The sequence below is a fragment of the Poecile atricapillus genome, chromosome W, assembly GCF_030490865.1.
Source record: "Poecile atricapillus isolate bPoeAtr1 chromosome W, bPoeAtr1.hap1, whole genome shotgun sequence".
Lineage (NCBI taxonomy): Eukaryota > Metazoa > Chordata > Aves > Passeriformes > Paridae > Poecile > Poecile atricapillus.
Genome location: NC_081288.1, coordinates 38118201 through 38137419, shown reverse-complemented (window position 1 = coordinate 38137419; position 19219 = coordinate 38118201). Strand labels below are relative to the sequence as shown.

The following is a 19219-nucleotide window of genomic DNA, read 5'->3' as shown; positions in this document are numbered from 1 at the left end:
AAGCCAATGATAACTGTATGTTTCACCTGTCTTAAATCTATTATTTACATCCATTGATTGTCTGTCGACAAATGCTCAAATGCGCCATTTCCTTGACAGAGATAGTACACTTCTATTGGGAAAAATAATCCATTCCTTTTTCTTTTTTCAAGCTTGAATTTTGCAGTGGTTTTGTAAATGTCCAGATTTTGTGCCATCCCAATTTTTTTACTTTAGTCCTTATGCTTTTTTTAATAAAAAAAGGAAGCATATTTTCTCTGAAGAGATAAGTAAAGAATTCTGCATAACTCTTGGTGTCCCAGATATTAATTCAATGATCATTTAATTGCATCATAAGAGCTATTGGGTGAGATTAAATTACAAACAGATGAGAGCAGACAACACATGTAAAAAAAGAAGCTGAGGTATCTGCAAGTGTTTCAAATGTTCCCCAAGGTACCCTACATTGTTCATGCTCCAGAGAACCAAGGCAGCAGTGCCAGACTACCACCTGATACAACACTTTCAGCACAAAGGCACTTGAATTTACTACCTACACAAGCTTTTTAATCTGCAGGATGCATATGTGTTTATGCTATTAATGCCTACATTCCCAGTCTCCTCAACCCATTGATTCTCACAGTTTACCTGCACTTGATGTGTTCCTCTTCACTTAACTCACAGAGTGGCATCCTGCTGGCAGAACCCCACCCTATATTCTTGCTGCTCCCCCTATTCCTGCTTCAGGCACTGCTGACAAATCAGTGAAACAAAAAGCTGATAAATTTGAGCACATCATTAATTTCCTTTTGATATAACTCCTGTGCATTATCTTAGATACAGTGTTAGGTAAATGCAGTTTCAGGTGCTAAGTGTCTAACAGACAAAGTATACATGGGAAGTTTAGAATTTGAATAGAGCACATAGTTCTTGTGAAAGATGATGGGTTTACGTTTCTGAGTGCTGGGTGAAAAAATGTAGAACAGTCAGTTGTGCTACAAAATGGTACTACACCAGTTTTGAAGACAAAATTAAGTACTAATGCATGAAATACAGATTTTAAGTTGTGATAAATGCAGATCTAATGCAGCTTTAACTGCAGACTTGCTGCTGCTGACTTCATAAAATACATCCCATAAACATCTGTTAATCTGTTCACCATTTGTCTCTTACCATTCATTTAGTAATCAGTTCTCATTTGTTCTACATATGGTATAGCTTTCCTTTTATAGCAGCTGCATTTAATGAACAATTGGAGGCACAAAAATATTACAGAAATTATTGTTTAACTATTCTCTAGCATTTTTATCTGTCATTAGGGTTGTTTGAATAAAAGTTAGAAAAGAAGTTCATTAAACACAGAGTAAGGAAGGTGTAGATGTTCTGTCATCTTCCTGAACTGGTAATTTGTAGTGGAAGTTCCAGTGACTATGCTTTGCACTCCTCTTAGCTCCTTTAGGCAATTAATTTTCTCTATTTATACTGTCCATTCCATTTTGTGATTCACTGACGTCAACATGTCAAATTTGATTCACTTTTTGGCTTTGCTCTGTAGCTCTGTATCATATTAGAGACCTTTAGGTAATGCACTGAGTATCTTGCAGACCAACTGAGTGCATTTCAAGATTTTTAGAAAATTATAGGTTACATGATTTAAAATTTTGTCAGGTGTTCTGCTTAAATGTGGAAATCAGTGGTCATTAAAGCTGATTTGTGTGAAGATAATTGCCTTCTGGAGTACTTGTGTTTAAGTATCATCTTAATTGTTTTTTTCCAAAAATTCTGATCTTTAACAGGAACATTTTGTGCTAGTAAGTGTTCTCTCTTATTTATTCATGCTTCAGCCATGTCCTGCATCCTGAACTTCATGAAAAAATGTAACAATCTTTTGTTTATAGGAGAGTACAGGTGAGAATATAGCTGCGTGCTGAAATTTTGCTAGTGTTAAGGGCGTGATGCCAAATAGAGCAAATGCCTGTGGATTGGACAGCCCTTTGTCCTTGGTCAGACTTCACTGGTGACCTTGACCTGCAGCTATTGCGAGGAATCTGCGAATCTGTCAAGTGCAGCAGTGGGCAGAGGAAAAGGGCTGTTCATTAGAACTGACTGCTTGGATCAGATACCATTCCAGGAAAGGGAAATTTCCAGTCAGTTCCACCCGATTCAGCCACAATGCCAGGTGGGTTGGGGAGATAATTAAAGAAAGAAACAAGTAATTGCTTAAATTTGCTGAGCATTTTACAGATTGCACAGTGTAAATATTTTGGATATACTGTTTTCAGATGGTTGATGAATCAAAATAGCTGCAAGTTTGATATGTGACGCCAGACTTGTATATAGATAGATGTGTTAAGTTGGCATTGTATGGGCAAATGCTCACTTGGGAGAAATATATAAATGATGACAGGATATTTTAGAAAGGATCTCAGGTATTTCTGCAAGGAATTTTCATTGAAAAACGGCTTTCTCTTTAGTGAGAGAAATGTGCTTGTTTCTGCATTTAACCATACTAACAGTTTACCACCTTCTTTTTGTCTGTGTGTCTTTTTCTCTTCCAGTGCCACCTTGGGCCTTAATAGCCATAGCCATAGTTGCAGTCCTATTAATCCTCACCTGCTGCTTTTGTCTCTGTAAGAAATGCTTGTTCAAAAAGAAGAACAAGAAGAAGGGAAAGGAGAAGGGAGGGAAGAATGCTATTAACATGAAAGATGTTAAAGATTTAGGGAAAAGCATGAAGGACCAGGTAAAGTACCTCTCTGTTTCCTGAACTTCTGGGTTGCATTTGAAGGTTCCTGTTTGATGTGGCTAGAAAAAGCTGTGCTTGTTGTCTCAGTAGTGGCTCTCTGAAGAGTGGACTGATTGACAGCATCTTCTTAGTGATATCACAAGGGATAAACCTGGGTGTGGCATCACTGATGAAGCAGCCAGCCAATTTCATTGCTCTGCTAAAAAAACATGAGCAGGCATATAATGACTCATCCTTAAGGGGCGATTTTATCAAGGGTATCCTGCTTGCTTCAAAACCAGAGCAACTATGCAATTTTCACCGTACTTTTTTCAAGACCTAGTACAGTGTTTGTATATCTTACTAACAGTATTTCTGAGATTACATGATAAAGAAAAGTAGTTGTGAACTCTAAATCTCTTTTTACACAAAAGTTCAGCTGAGAAGGAAGCAATAGTATAGAGACAAAAATGAGAGTCAGAAACAAGGGGAAATAATGAAAAAGGAAAACCACAGGGACATTCAACACAGTGATGTTTGGAGAATTCATTTTGTGCTAGAGAAGAGCAGATTAAAGATAACAGGCCATACTGGGAGCTGTAAGGCAGCTGAGTAACTTGGAGAAGAAGATTAATATCATGTCCTTTGAGAGCAGCATCATTTTCATAAGGGCAGAAAATCTTGTCCTTCAGATCTGCTTCGTGGAAGAGAAGCAGAGGTTGCAGGGCTTACTACTAAGGGCCACGGACTCTACCAACACCTTCCTGAGAGAAAACAAAGCTTTTTATTCATGGGATTTTAGTATTGCCCTTCGTGGAGCAAACTGTTGGGAATAAGCAGCAGAATGACGAAATAAACATGAAGTATCTGTTTGTCCTCAAAGCTCAGAAATTTCCCAAACTAAAAAGACAAAGAGCTTTTTCAAGGAGGATTGAAGAAATTTAGAAATTGCTTTGCAAACCCTTGTAAGTAGGAGCAAATAATTTTAAAGATATTGCCTAGTCAAGTCTGCATTCCCAGGACTCCTGGGGAAGTTGAGCTACAGCAACAGGAGGGATTACCCACTCAAAAAGAGAGGATAAAAGCATGTTGAGGAATAAAATGATTCCACCATTTGGGATCTAGTATAGAAGAAAGCTGAGCTGAGGGCAGGTTGATCAGAAATACAAGTCAGAGCTGGGAACCCAAGAACTAGGGCCAGCTGGTCAGGAACAGGATACAAGAAGAGAATCTTAAAGCACGGTAGCTAAAGAGGCACGTGGACCAATACAGAAGAAGTGCTGAAATGGCACTGCTCAGTGATGGAACAGCCACCAGTGTGGCTCATGAGCCCATCTTAAGAGTCCTGGAACAGGTTAGCATGCTTTTGCAGGCAATTAGGGTTTAGTAGAAGAGCAACATGGGGAGAGTGGGTGAGGAAGCCTTACAAATCTGATGATGAGCTGCAATAGATCACATGAGAGGAGTCAGAAAGGAGCTCAGGTAAGGGGAGGAAAAGTATGGATAAGTGTAGAGCTATCCAAGACACTTCAAGTTTCAGTTTCAGAGACAAGAAGATAAAAGCCAGTGCTGGAGACCCTTACATCCCCATTGCAAGTGGAGTACTTCAAATACTGCACTGGTGCACAGTTTGAGCCTTGGTTCCTCCTGGAGATACAATGCTTCGTGTGCCACACCGGTGTATTGGAGTAACACCAACACAAGACAAATTCATACCTGAGAAAAGCATCCTCAGTACACAAAATCACTAATGGAGATGGAGGGATTCCAAGGTTAGAAAGATTAGTAAGACTGAGCTCAAAAAACACTAGAGCAGAAATTAGGAATTCTCCCTTGAAGAAGATATGCTGGTGTTTTTTTTCTCCCTATGATGAATGTGAAATGAACCCCTCTTAAAGCACTTTGATTTAGAATTAATCCCTGTATTTGATGTATAGACTTTGTTCTGAGCTTTTATTGCTAAGATATTGTGAGATATTTGCCCCTCAATGTATGGAAAATCAGATCATCAGTTGTTGGGTTATCCTAGGCTACTGTTAGCTAGCTCCTCCCATTGAACCCAGAATAATTTGAAAGAACTGCTTTGATAATGCTGATGGAAAAATTTCTTGAGAACTTCGTTATGTCCTGCTAATGATAATAAGCCTAATACATTGTCATAGGATAAATAATGTGCAATTTGTTGATTGATATTTATGTGGAATTTGTTCCATATCATGTAAGACCTTTGTTGTATTTACAATGTATTATTAAGTGTTTTTAATTATATTCATTAGGACCTGGATAAATGACCATGGATTCTTGGAAAATAAGTATTTGTAATGCAAAATTACATATTTTATTGAGTTCCATTTGTATCTTTTTAATGAGAAAATTTGATAAAAAGCTGAATCCTGCATCTTTTGTCTACAAAAAGAGCTGAGACTTTGAAACGTTGCACAGATAGGTATTTTAAGATGATTCCGTTAAAAATAATTGGTATAGTTATTTAAACTTACATTTGCCTGGATATTTTGGGATTTAACTGGCATGTTTTGTTTTGCACAGTTAAACCTAAGGAGGGTAGATTCACAATTGATGTAAATGTCAGACCTTTAATAAGCAGATCACCAACTCTCCAGCCACCTCTCCTCACTGTCTGGGATTTCAAACCCAGGCTAAGAGGTTCTTATATTAGCACCTTAAATTCATTTCTAGCAGTCTGACAGTGTGCAGATTTTAGTTCCTTGGCATTCAATAACTTTTGCCAGCTTGATTCCTAATGCAACATTTTGGCTGTCATTTTTTCTGTATGACGTGTTTTTTATTCTAACAGTTAATCTTGACTTATCAGTGCAGGTTTTAATACACGTAGCTGAACTCAAGGCAATGCTAAATGTAGCATATTTCAGTTAAGAGAATTGAAGCACTTTTGAGGCTCTGGCATAAAACAGAAAGGGGAATAATAAGAATGCCTTTTAGCTCTTCAAGGAAGCAAAATGTTAAATAAGTAATTGAAGAGTAAGATGTAAATTTAATGCCATTATAAAGGGCAGCATACAATAGTAATGTTGTCAAAAACTGAAAAACCTACTTCAGTCATTGTTAGGCCTGATCCTGCAAGTGCTAATTACTTCTGCTTTCAGCTAAGAGTGCATAATAGCAGGCTAGTCACGTGGCATCTTGCTGGATCCTAGTTCCGTAGGCACATGAAGCTGAAAGAGAGTGCCATTTGGTAAACTGAAAGCAACAGCTCCTGGAAATATATTTTTTATATTAGTCTGGATTTTTTTTGTTGAGAACTACTTTTATTCATGCCCATCCATGCCAAATCATTATAGAGCCATGTAACTTGGCATAGTTCAAGATCCTTTTGGCACAGAGACAGTCAGCTCAAAAGTTACACATGAAAGCTAGATATTACAGAAAGGGAATAAACTTTTTGTCTCCTTTGGAATATTTGTGCTTTGAAATACCTACTTCCCTAAACACAATTTCAAAAGAGAACCTGTCTTTATATGAAGATTATCAAAAACTGTAGCTGAGGTGGAATGGGAGATGAGTTGAAAGTAAGGTTAGGTTTTCAGTTTTGAGACCCATTTCCATTGTAAGCAAGGCTTACTTTTTCAAGTCTAGTATACAGCTCTACCAAGGGCCACGGGGAGGATTAGATTCCTTCTAGGGAAGGCAAAATTGTTAATGAATGTACAACTGTAAAAAGGTCATTTCTCCATGTTTTTTACTAACGTTTGTGTGTGGATGTTTTAATTTTTATTTCTTCCTCCTATGTCCTCCTTGTCTATGTTGTGTCTCATGACTGTTCTGGATTGTCACTTGCGGTAGGTTTATTTTGCTATTTGGACGCACCTAGATTTAAGCTCTCATGCGTAGTCTCCTGACAGCTCTGTCTCCTTAGCAGAGATGGACATGTAGTAGCTTTGATACACACATCAAGAGGCTGAACTAAATTGATTGGGTATTTTTTGGTTGGATATATATTTGAGGAGAGGCTGGAGGAGGGTGGAAGAAAAGAGGTTATCATTCCTTCTATAGTTAAATATTAAGTCAAACTGTACCAGAAAGCTCAAGTTTAAAATTGATCGGCACATAAAAATAACTTGCTAATTATATTTCCTTTTTGTATAAATGTCACCACATCAAAAGTAGACAGAAGCAATGTGGGTTTTTTTAATGTCTTAGTTTCTAAGTGTTGCTAAAATGACTGCTGTGTCATGAAACTTGCTGTGGGCTCTCACATCATCTCAGTACAGTGCTCAGGAATTAAATTCTTAGTGTTCCATACTAAAGTGTTTTAAGTGGTCTTAGTACAGATTTCTGCTGGTGCAACATAGTGACAATTGGCCCTAGTGTTTTTGTGAGATCTTCCCATCATGGTTTTCATCTTCATAACTTTGAATCTCTACAAATGCCCCTGGTGGCTCCCACTACATTTTTTCTTTGAGGGGAAAAAAAAAGGCCCTGAAGACTACTTCAGAGATGGTGTAACAGCTTCAGATTTATTATGTCTGGATTTAATGCATTGGTACAGCAAAATTCTTTATTAAGCTCAGCCTGTGGGCTAAGAAAAGGAATAGACATAATCATTTCAGTCATAAACAACAGCACTGAGAACTTACTAAAATTTAGCCCTATTACTTGGAGAGTAATTGTTGTGGTCTGAACATTTTATTAGGTCACAGAGCATTTGTAGAAAAGGAGATTCAATAGTTCAGCCCTTTCTTATTGCATCAAGCTAAAACACTGTAACAAGTGAAGAATTTTTGGTTTATGATATGTGTGTTAGATGAAACAGAAGATTTGGCATTAAGTGTATGTACAGCCTGGAGTATGAGTAGTATGTTCTTGGCTCTACTACTGACTTACTGTGCCCTTGAGTCATCCACCTGACTTCCCTGTATGTTTGTTTATCCTTTACATAGGCCTTCCTTTTGCATTTGAGTTATGTACTAACTTAATCAGAATATTCTGATTAATGTTCCTCTCTGAATAGCTGGTGTTATAAAGTGATGTGACAGTAACAGCTGCAATTGCACACAGCCAAACTTCAACATAAAATGTTTTTTATTAGACTGATTCACTTTACGATTCCAGCTGTTGATCATTGAACACCCTTGACCTCTTGTAGACAAAATACTGAAGGACCATGACTTTTAGTGTTAGGTGCCCTGAAATATTTCAAAGTAGAGTGCATTGACTTGGCAGCATGAAAACAATAGCCCAAATGAAGTCAGAAAAATCCACACTGACATGCAGAGAGCCTGGATTTCATTTGAAGCAACTCAAGCCTTTATTGCCAGAAAAAAATCCAGGAGGATCTTTCTGAGGGAGAGGAGCTCTGTTGCTGGCAGTGGTCTTTTCTTCTTCTGCAGTATTTGGTTACACGCTTGTTTGTTTTCCCAGTTGAATGCCTAGAGAATAGTGAGTGTGTTTGTTCCACAGTGCTACCTGCCTTGGTGTCAGCATGCCAGTTCCCATTTGTTGTCATTTTCAGCCCGTGGTGCTGTAAATGCTCACTGTGGCTTATCCACAATGCAGTGAGACATCTTAATTCACGCTCAGAAAGATGATGTGCTGCAGAGCCACTGCAGTGGAGGCACTTAGTCAGAAACAATGGGGATGAGACGTCTTAGAGGACAAGCCCAGTAAGTTTACTGTGATAGTCAAAGTGGATTGACTGAGTCCTTTTTATATATTAATTCAATCTCAGCCTTGACCAGTTGTCCTGTTTTTTTACCTGCCTCGGAGACGACTGTGCAGTGTGCATAAAACTTCCTGAAAGATGTGAATAACGTTTATGAAGATAAAATGTTATAGATGAGTGTGTTCTGCAAATAGATTTTCTGTAAAACTCTTTTGAAATTTAGATTTATATTAGACTTCAGAAGCCTAAAAATATGGCAGCAGTAGCTGTGAGACACAAGACTGGGCTTATTTGCATTCCTGTCTCTCCCTCTCAGTCACTCCCAATGGGAGTTTGCTTTGCACACTTCCAAAGTTTGTTTTTCTCCTTTGTTAAACTATTTTTTTCTGTAAAGTAATTAATTTGTTACTTCTGTTGTAACCTACTGTACTTTTAGGGTCATACAAAGATGCAGATCCTACTCATTCTTTTACATATCTCATTTTCTACGTTAAAGGTCTTACCACTGTAAGCTTCCATTTCCAAGGATTTTTTTTTTTCACTTTCTTGATTACCAGACCAAATTCTGAATTCTTTATTCAAGACCAGAGTCTGCAAGTTCCTAATGGAGTGGCATTTAGGAAGTATGAAATTAGTCCTTAAATTAAGTGACTTGAATCAGACTCTCAAGACATTTACCTATAGCGACAGACAGCAGGGAGAGCTAAACTCCTACACTATGTCTGAAGTTACTGGGTATGCATAATCTACAACAGGAACAGCCGTTCATATTAATGAGGTGTACATTTTTTTAAAATTAAAATAAAAACTAAATATTTGGGGATATTGCTTTCTTTTCAAGCAAGGGTATTTATTTTTAAAAAATTGATAAATAATAAATATGAATAGCAAATAGCCTTCAAACATGAGAATATCAGGTACTTAATAAAGTCCTATTTAGAAGATGATCCGAGGGTTATCTCTCTTTAAGGAACTAAGCCATTAGAATAGGTCTGTGCCAACTTTTTCTCCATAGATCAAAGCAACACTCAGACAGTAAATCATGTCTGGTTATATTTAGGTTAATTTTCACTATCAAATACATGTAGTCCTAATTATATAGTGTGACAGATTTTCCAAACGGAAATAAATGTAGTACTCTGAGTGGTCCTCCCAGGTCAAGGAGCCAGCTCTGTCCCAAAGCGTGCTTCCATCTGGCCCACTGCCATTCATCTGGGGAGGATGAAGAACAATTGATGGAGCAGCATGCACTGGCCAAGCAGCCTAAGGCTGCCTCCCACTCACAGCCTGCTGCTCAGTGCAAGCAAGCGCTGCCTGCCATATGGCAGGTGGGGGCAGAGCACAGCAGCGTGCTCGCAGGAGTGCCTGCTGCTTTTAGTTGGTATACATGGGCCCTGCTTTCAAAGCACAGCCCTGACCCACAGGATGAACTTCTAAAATAGGCTCCCAGGTTGGGACCAGCTTCATCTTTTTTCAGCCTATAAACACTGGCTATAGGTGTTTATAAAACTTCAAAACCAGGTTGATTTGTGAGCTTAACAACTCCAACTTAAATTAATATATTCATATTTTACACTGAACACCTGCAGCATTTTCTGTACTTTTCTGTTGCACCAGATTAAGTTGGTATTTTAGCACCTAGACAATTCAGCAAGATCTTAAACTGAATATGATGACCTCATGTCATAGAGCTCCTAAAGAAAGAAAACCTTTTGAATAACCCAAGACCATTTAAAAGCTGGATAACAAGCAAGGAAGTAATCAAGCAAGTCAAGGCGTTGCATGCTGAACCCAGCAGGGTTTTTCTCATTGTGTGCATCAGTGTGGCCCACTGCTGGTATGTGAGGCCAACATTCTTACAGCAGTAATGGCAAAGTAGATTGCACAATGACCAAAGCCTGGCGCAGCCACTGGAAACCCAGGCGCAACATGCTCTTTAAATTAATTCATGGAGAGAAAGCAGATGCTGAATGAATGAAATGTTGCCTTTCCTTCTGAGGGACTCTGATAGAGAGCATGTTACAATTGCAGGCTTGTCTGCTTTGTGACAGGGAACCAGACAGAAATTTTTAAAAGCTTTTGTTTTCCCTTGGGATAAAAATTGGCCAGATCAATATTATTGTGTTCTTGAATGGGAAAGACATTGATAAGAGGTACACCACCATTAGCAGAAAAGCAGTCATTTCTAGTTGTGGAGGAAAAATTGCCTTTCCAATAAATTCATTGTTGGACATGGCACAGAACATTCCTTCTACAAAATCTTCCTGTTTTCTTTTTTCAGCTCACCAGGCATTGCACAAGCCTAAAGACTGGGCATCATTCAAACACTGAAACAATATTTTCTTCACCATTCCAAAAGAAATGATGGAAGGGCAGGTGGATTTGGTAATCAGGACAGCAGCATGCACCATGCAGCAAACAGTTAGAGGCTGCAGTCAGTGTTTTGTTTTGCTCCCCAATGTCTCTCTTCCTTTCTTAATGGTAACTTGTTTCCTTAAAAGTGAGGCTGCAGGCCACCCCATGAACAGGAGGAACCCTAAAAATTCTGTTAATGAAAGCATTTCTTTATATACAAAAGTGAAAGACACTTTGCATTTTAAATGGTTTGCAACATAAACTAGTCATTAACAGGACGTGACTCAGTCGCGACTGTGACCTCTGCCTCTCAGTACAGAGGCAAGTACCCTTGCTCCCCCAGCAGCTTTGTTACCTGAGTCGGCCATCACTTTGCTTTCCTGAAGCTTCTGCACATGTGGAATCTGGAGGCAGCCAGCAGAGCAACTGCCCTTGCAGGCTCTCTCATTTTCTACACATAGTTTGGGGAAGGATTAAAGTAAAGTTGTTTTAAGCCCCAGAATCTCTTTTGTGGTTTGTGGTTGATAGTAGTGGGGCAAAGCCAGTGGCAAGGTGCGGGGCTTTCAGTGGAACTGAGCTGAAAGCAAGGGATGTTTGCACTGTCAGGACGCAGTCTCTCTGGAGAGAGGCTTTTGTCAGCTAGGGGAATGAGAGGGAGAAAAAAACCCAGGAAGTGTAAAAACCCACTACAGGGTGTGGAGTTTCAAAAGAATTGAAAATTAAGCATTTTCTTTAACAACTCAGAAGAGGAGAGGAGGCTGCAAAACCACTCTTAATAACGCTATGGAAGTGAAGATGCAACCAGCAGATTGAACAGTGGATCTCAAATTGCTGTAATTTAGCCCTTTTTGTTGTAAGAATTACTACTGCAGAATAGTGGTTCTGATTTCAGTAGACACAGATGTATCACCTTGAAATGTTTGTACTGGATTAACACTTTCTTGGTGCATTCCTACACCTGCTTACATATAAACCTATTTTTCAGATACCTGTACACATTTGAGAGGGCGTAGACATTTCACTGTTGCATGTTTCTGCATCTGTAATGTAGAAATGAAGAAACTACTTGAGTAAAATTCGTGGTCACCTCAAACTAGAAAAGATAAATCCAGTCTCCAGCACAATGCAATTATGCATTTCCATGTTGGATATTTCACAGAAAAAACATATAAAATGTCATGAGGTTAAAGAAAATGTTAGAGAAGACAAGGCCTACATTCTGAATTTTTTGCATCTAAATCCAGTCTTTCTCAATACAGTTTATCAGTTGAAAAGGCTTGATGAAGAAGCTTGCTTATAACTAAAAATATTTTATTGTTTATAAAACAAATAAAATATAGCTACTTACTTTAATTGATTGTAGCAATGCAACAGTAAGATTCAATACAGATGATGCAGTATGCTGTAAATTGTATGTATGTTGTAATATTCCATTAAATATTGATCTTTCATAGAATCTCAATGCAAAATTAAAATCTCTCTGGGGTGTTTCAAGTACTTTGAAGGAAACCAATTCTTCTTCCTCTTTGGAACTCAGCAGCTAAATCAAACGTGAGAAACTGGTGCCTCTTTTGACTCAGCTTCTTCCTGAAGCATTAGCCTCTAGTTTGAAAGCAAATTCCTCTCTTAACAGTAAACACTATTATTTACAGACTGCTGTAGAGATAATAATTTGTCTTTTTTTTCCTCCCCCCAGTGCCACAAACTTGTCCATATCCAAACATTATTTCTTTCTTAGTGTTTTTTCTTAGTGCTTCAGTGTTCTGAGTCAAGGTCAAGAAGAATCATGTAGCTCCTCAGCTGATGTCAGTCATGTAGAATGTTTTCCATCTCTCATGGAAATAGCTTTCACCTTTCCAGTAGGTTTCTCGTAACCTGTGGAGACGAGTTTCTTAACCGTACAGTGTTTTCTGCCTGCACGTCAAAGCTCCCTTGCAAGAGAGATGTTAGCTTCCCATTACACTTTCTGTAGTCACAGTAAGAACTTTTTTCACATTGAGCTACCCACAGCTCTGTCATCTGGACTGAACAGTTTTGCAGAAGAGAATGTAGTTTTCCCAGAGAAAGTATGGATTGAAGAAACTATTGCCTTGAGGGACTGTTTACAAATTCCTCTGACTTGGAAATTAGCGTGTAAGGTTCTTTTTGCATTCTCACTTTTCTCCTTGGGGAATGGCCACAGGATATTTCCTCTCAAAGAAAATCCAGGTCAAAAGGAGATGGAGAAACAGAAAGTCCAGTATTTGTCCTAGAAACACTAATGTACTGGAGCTGTATATCATGCTTTTATCATGGAGTCCTCCTTTAGTACCATACTGGGATGATTCAGAGCAGTGGATGTTGGAGTTAACATCCCACTCTGACTTACTATTTCCTGTTGTCTCCAGGCTCAAATAAACCTGGTTGCTTCAGATGGATTGAGTCACATCTCTTTTTATGATCACAAAACCTTAAGCTTATTTTTATTACCAGAAGCAAGAGTATTTGGCATAACCACATCACTCCATATCCTGAAAATCCCATGTACAGTCTGCCAGAGAGCCTGTCAGTTTTCAAGTGTCACACTTCTTGTACTAACAAAAATGTTGAGCTATAGTCAGGAACTTACTAAGAGCTCAGTGATAAAATGTATCAAACCAAATTTCATTTCAGGCAGTTCAGCCTTTCCAAATAGAAATAGTTTGTTTTAAAAAATACTACTCTTCCAGTCTCACAGGTGATTCTATCCGTCACTGACCTTTCCCACCAATCTCATCCAGGTACAATGTAATTTATGTTTCTAGCAGAGAGTCCATCATTCACTAACATTCAGATATTTACCTGAGACCCGGATTCTCAGCTCGCAAAAATCAAAGCTGTTGGATTGGTTTCATTTGAGCTATGCCAACAGGATTTCTAGCTAATTTCAAAAGTAGAGAAGTAATTGCTGAGTATCATACAGTTTTGAGTCTGACCTTTTGAATTTAGATCTGGCTTCTGGAGGAGAACATTTTCTACTTCAGAGATGAATCTTCCTTCTTTCCAAACCCACACAACTGTTGTGTGGCCCTCACTGTGTTCAAGGCTGAGTGAGAATGTTAATGCTTTCATGTTTCATCTTTCCCAAACTACTGTCATCTGTGTATATAGCTACTCTCAAGCCTTGCTGCCTTTTCAGAGAGCTCCAGCAGCAACCTATTGTTAAGAAATGCTGTAGGTTTCCTACAACACAAAAAAACTACAAGTGCAGAAAAATTACATTGCAACAAAGAATACGTCTTGTTCTGGCACTTTGTCTGTCTGTGGAAGCAGAAGCTTCATATAGAAAGAACCTTCATTCAGATAGGGCTCTAACAGACAAGTATACTGTTTGCTGTAACATGCAAATAACAATTCTGGATGAATGTTCAGTATTGATTCTTTCTTTTCACACTCTCAACTTTACTTCCACATTTTCCACAATTTTTCACTACTTGCCTCATCACTTTTGTCTATTTTCCACTTCTTATGCAGAAAAGAATCTGCTGGAATAAGATCTACATAGTTCATTATGGTTCATATGGTTTAATAATTGTATGAATTACCTTTTACACAGTAAAAATACTTCTGCTTTCTGGTACAGGAAAAAAAATACATAATTTAGTATTTTAATTATGTATTAAAAATATGTATATATATATTTATATATAATTTAGTATTTTAGTACTTTTAATTATGTATAAAATCTAACTGCTGTGTCCTTTAAAAAAAAGGTTTTATGCAATAGACAAAGCTTGCGACCAGTTCTGTATTTCTTTATTTTTGTGTTTCTTTCTAAGCAAACTAAAATCAACTTGCAATCAATTTGGTTCAGCCAAGCTTTATTGCGAGAATGAATAAAAAGGAAATTGGTCTCGGGAGGGAGGGAAAAGGAGGAACATGCATTTGCTAATGGCATGGTGGAAACTTTGCTTCCATATTCATTCTAAAAAACATGAAAAATGTTTGGCATATGATTGTAGAGAGAGCTCATCCACAGCACATGCTCTTTATCACAGTAGTCCTACAGAAATGTTTTGCCGAATGTAAACAATGCACAGCATGTACAACCAGGTTTGACATTGCCAAGATTCTTAAGTTGAATGAATGCGTGACTTTGCTTATTTAATAGCATGTTTGCCTCCTTGTGCTTCTTTAAGAGCCAGTCTGATCCCAGAAGAACTATTTTTTCACATCAAGATGATATTTTGTTTCTACTTTCAGGTTTTATAACAATTTGTGCTTGTTATAGTCCAAGGAGCTTTCTTCCTACTTCCATTGCTTGCTTGCTGATTTATAACATCTTACTGAGCAACTCAGAAAGTAGAGATATATATGAAAACTGCATATTTGAATTTCTGCTGTTATGCTTGCTTTTAATTGCTCTAAAATAGATTTGAGGATCATGTCTATTTTAAACTGCTACTTAACGGTTTGCCTCATTTATGAATTTTACATTTCTTCTTTCTAGGCTCTTAAGGATGATGATGCTGAGACTGGGCTGACTGATGGGGAAGAGAAGGAAGAAGCTAAAGAAGTTGAGAAGCTAGGGAAAATACAATATTCTTTGGATTATGACTTCCAGAACAATCAGGTTTGAAACAACCAACCTGTGACATTTCGTTTCTGTGTGTGCAAGTGGAGAATGAATACATTTAGTTAAAGTAGATATTTCTGAAATCCTTACTACTCTCATGGAGTAAAGGGAGAAAATAAGACAAAAAATTCATTACAGAGGTACTACTAAATTGGTACTGAATGCACTTGGACTTTATATTACACCTTTAATCAAAAACTGAAGATTCAGTTTTATCTAATGACTATTAACAACTTAAATTAAAGCATCACCAACCAATGTCAATCCATGTAAATTACAGGGTTTTCATGCAGTCACTAAAATGTAGCTTCAGCCTTCAAGTATTTAAAATGTAAGCAGACAGAAATGGGAGGGAAAATAGAGGGACGTAAAGGCAAGTTGATTCACTGGGTCTTTTAGAAGGTTGGTAAAATTTATTTCTCTCACTTCATCAAGTGTGGGCTTTTGCAGTAGCTGCATCGGGTTCTGTTGCTCTCCATGAGAGTACACTTCCTAAAATTCTAGTCTCGAATACAAGTTCAAATAAAAAGATCTGCACCCCAAAAAGCAGACCAGAAAAACAAGACTGTAAGGACTCGTACTCCTTCAGTACTCTGCTCTGAAGCTGGTAAGACTAAACTTTGGCATACTTACCAAGTTTTCAGAATTAATAGACACTATAATGTGTAGACCTAGAATTGACCAACTTAACAGGTCTGGCCACATGCTGAACTAGCACATATTTTATTCCCCTCCCTGGTCTCTTTGCCAGGGATCGGTTTTGTCAATTAAACCAATTCACAGCCTCACATTAAAATTCACTGTGCTTAATTTTGGCCCAACACATACAACTCATCTGAGTTCTTCACTTCTACTATGCATGTTTCAGTAAACTTGAGAACACATATCCTGCATTTATTTTTTTGACGATTTCAGTCAAAATCACATAATTCTTTTCTGTTTAAGGAAAGAAATGACTACTGAAGGTAAATCCCTTAATGAAATTAAGGGAAATTTAAAAAAAATTCTCTGTTAGCAGGAAGGTATTTATACACAGCTATGACCTGCATAATAAGTAGTATTTGCCTGAATTTTCAACAGTCTTCTGATTAACGGTGCTTGTTTTCCAATGCAAGAGCTAAAAAGGGTTCATAAGCCTTTCAAGAAGTTGTTGTTAGAGGAGCTTTTCCTCAGCTCCCAGAGCAAGCTGCCTGACCATGTGATGAGTCACACTGATCCCCCTTGAAATCAGTATGAAATCATGTAGACCCTTCACAAGCAGAAGATTTAAAGAGGAGAAAAGGAAAAGCTGCAAATGAATTCTGAAAAATGGATTTCAGTTTCCTTAGACTATGAAAAAATATTTTCAGTGTGAATTTTATTAAAGGGAATGTTGATTTTATGAACCATATTTTGCAAAGGAAAATAGGATGGAAGAGCCACAAATCTGTAAGTCTGTATTGTATTTAATTAAGGTAATAAATTGTCTGAGTTGTGGATTTCCATTTTGTTTTGCTTCTCTAAGCTATGTTGCAGATTGAAATTTGTCAAAGGATAGATGATATAAAACAGTAGGAAAGGGGATTCAATTACGTTAATGTACTGCAATGGCATGAAACTACAGTCCCAAAATTTGGCTAATATATTGCTCAGAGTTAAGAATACAAGATGACCAATGAACTCTTCAAAGCACTGTGCCTCAGTTTTAGAGAGAGAAATTGTAAAGGGGAATTGAATTGCTTTTCCACTCTGTTAACTAAAAATCATAGACTTGTTTTTCACTCTTTGATGTGAAAAACTTGATGTAGATCCTGAGCCTATTCATGTATTTATGAACTGTTATGCATTTAGAATAGAAATGAGATCCAAAAGGAGAAGTGTTTCATACAGCAAAAGGGAAATGTTTCCTGGAGGTTGAGTCCTATGTGGGAAAGCATGTAGGCCATACTGTGAACTTAAAACTGTCCAACTTTTAAGTCCAACTTTGAGGAATCTCTTAGAAGCTAGAAGTTTCTTTCACAGATTGACTATATTTTTCTGTACTCCAATTGTTAGAGTTCCTGTTTCCAATTTTAAACAGTTCATCCATGAGGGAAGCAAATATATTCTTATTGAAGCGCTGATTTAGAAGAAAGTATTCTCAGATTTCATTTCCAGTTCGTAATATCTTCAGAATGACCTTGAAGAATCACTTCAATGCTTACTTTAGTTTTGTATCTATGAAGCAAGATTAAAAGTTGTTTTTTTTTCTCAGCTCCATTATGCTGATGAGGCCTCATACAGTCTGGGGTGTCTAGAAGACATGACATTACATGACATGACATGACATAACATAACACAGCATAAACCTTCATTTATAACACATAAAAATCAGCCAAGACATTTACAAGTTCCACCTGTGCTTCAGTCTGATCTTTAAAGTGTATAAGAGATTTAAAAATCTAATTTTTCTGTTTTGCAATGAGATTACATATTGTTACTAGGATTTAGTTACCAAAGGTTCATTTTCATGAGATATTTTTTGAAAATGCTGTCCTTAGTTTACTGCCTGGGCCTATTCATGTGCATAGCAAGAGAACGTAAATAGAAGACTGCAAGATTCATTTGTTTTCATTAAAGCTCTGCCTGAGGATTTGCGTTTGATTTTATCACCTTTTGTGTTTGGTTGAGGGAAGGTTATGTGTTGGGGGTTTAGAATACAAATTTTGTAGTCAAAATTAGACATTCTTGATTGTTTAATAATGTGATTCCTATTCATGGTGCTCAGCATAGAAAAATAATGTACAAGAGGAGAGAGCAATTGAAAGTTATTTGATTGCAGTCTTTAAAAGGAAGAAGTCTCTATTTAGCTGTAATCAGCTGCCCTTTGAAAACCTCTTTTCTGCTTTAAAACAGCCTTTGTACAGTCTGCATCTGCTATAATTGGTTTTCTAAAGTCAATAGTGTTGCTTCATTTGCCTTCCTTAAGTGGGGGGAGAAGTGGGGGAAGTATAGTTTCTCCTAGACCAGAAATAGAGTTTGCATATGCATTCCTCTGTTACAGTATTTTTATAAATATCTATTTGAAATTTCATTCTGCTGTTTTTCTCTCTTTTCAGCTTCTGGTTGGGATTATTCAAGCAGCTGAGCTGCCTGCATTAGATATGGGTGGTACATCTGATCCCTATGTGAAAGTCTTCCTGCTGCCTGATAAGAAGAAGAAATATGAGACAAAAGTCCACAGAAAGACCCTTAACCCTGTTTTCAATGAGCAATTTACATTCAAGGTAGTTTTTTGATAACTATTGATACTTCTTAATTTAACCACTTTGTATTTCATGCTTGGCTATGAATTTAGATGTCTTAGTTAAATGATAACTGCAGCAAAATTATTTTTCATGTTGTAGAAAGCCATGATACTCAATCTTGCTGTAATACAGGGTCAGATAGGTTTAAAAGGCACAGTTTGATTTTAGGCACTTTGATTATTCTCATAGATGACAATCTGATCCATATTTTATGGCTGGATAAAACATACAAGAAATTCAGAAAACAGTGACACTTTGACAAATGTTAATGTAAATTTCACTAGACCAGTGTTTTCTTTAAATATCTTTGTAGTCTGATTTATGAAATTCAGGTTAACATTTCCTGAAATACAAGTTAAAATTCAAGGGAAGTAAATAGGTGAAAGCAAATATGGCAGATTCATCTTGTAGACTTTGTCATAGCAGTTCTTTTCCATGCTACTTTATGTATGAAAAGAAATTGTGTCACAGGTTTAATAAAATATGAATTAAATAAATTTAGGTAAGCCTTACATTAGAGTATTTACATCATTCCAATAGTATCTATTAATATTGTTTTTCTAAAACTGTAGCCAAATTCAAACCCCAGTTAAATAGAATAAAGGAATACTGTACAGCATGTTTCACAGGGTTTCTCCTTATATACATTCCTCTGCTGT

At 37.3% G+C, this 19219-nt stretch overlaps 1 protein-coding gene across 1 annotated transcript in view; it reads left to right on the top strand.

Annotated features, from left to right (window-relative positions):
* The window catches only part of LOC131592372 (synaptotagmin-1-like), a 336297-nt gene that overhangs the window by 246909 nt on the left and 70169 nt on the right, over positions 1 to 19219 (top strand). Inside the window, exons 5-7 of the mRNA XM_058863843.1 lie at positions 2538 to 2722; positions 15169 to 15291; positions 18372 to 18539. Coding sequence (XP_058719826.1) covers positions 2538 to 2722; positions 15169 to 15291; positions 18372 to 18539 — 476 coding nt within the window. The remainder of the gene's footprint in view (positions 1 to 2537; positions 2723 to 15168; positions 15292 to 18371; positions 18540 to 19219) is intronic.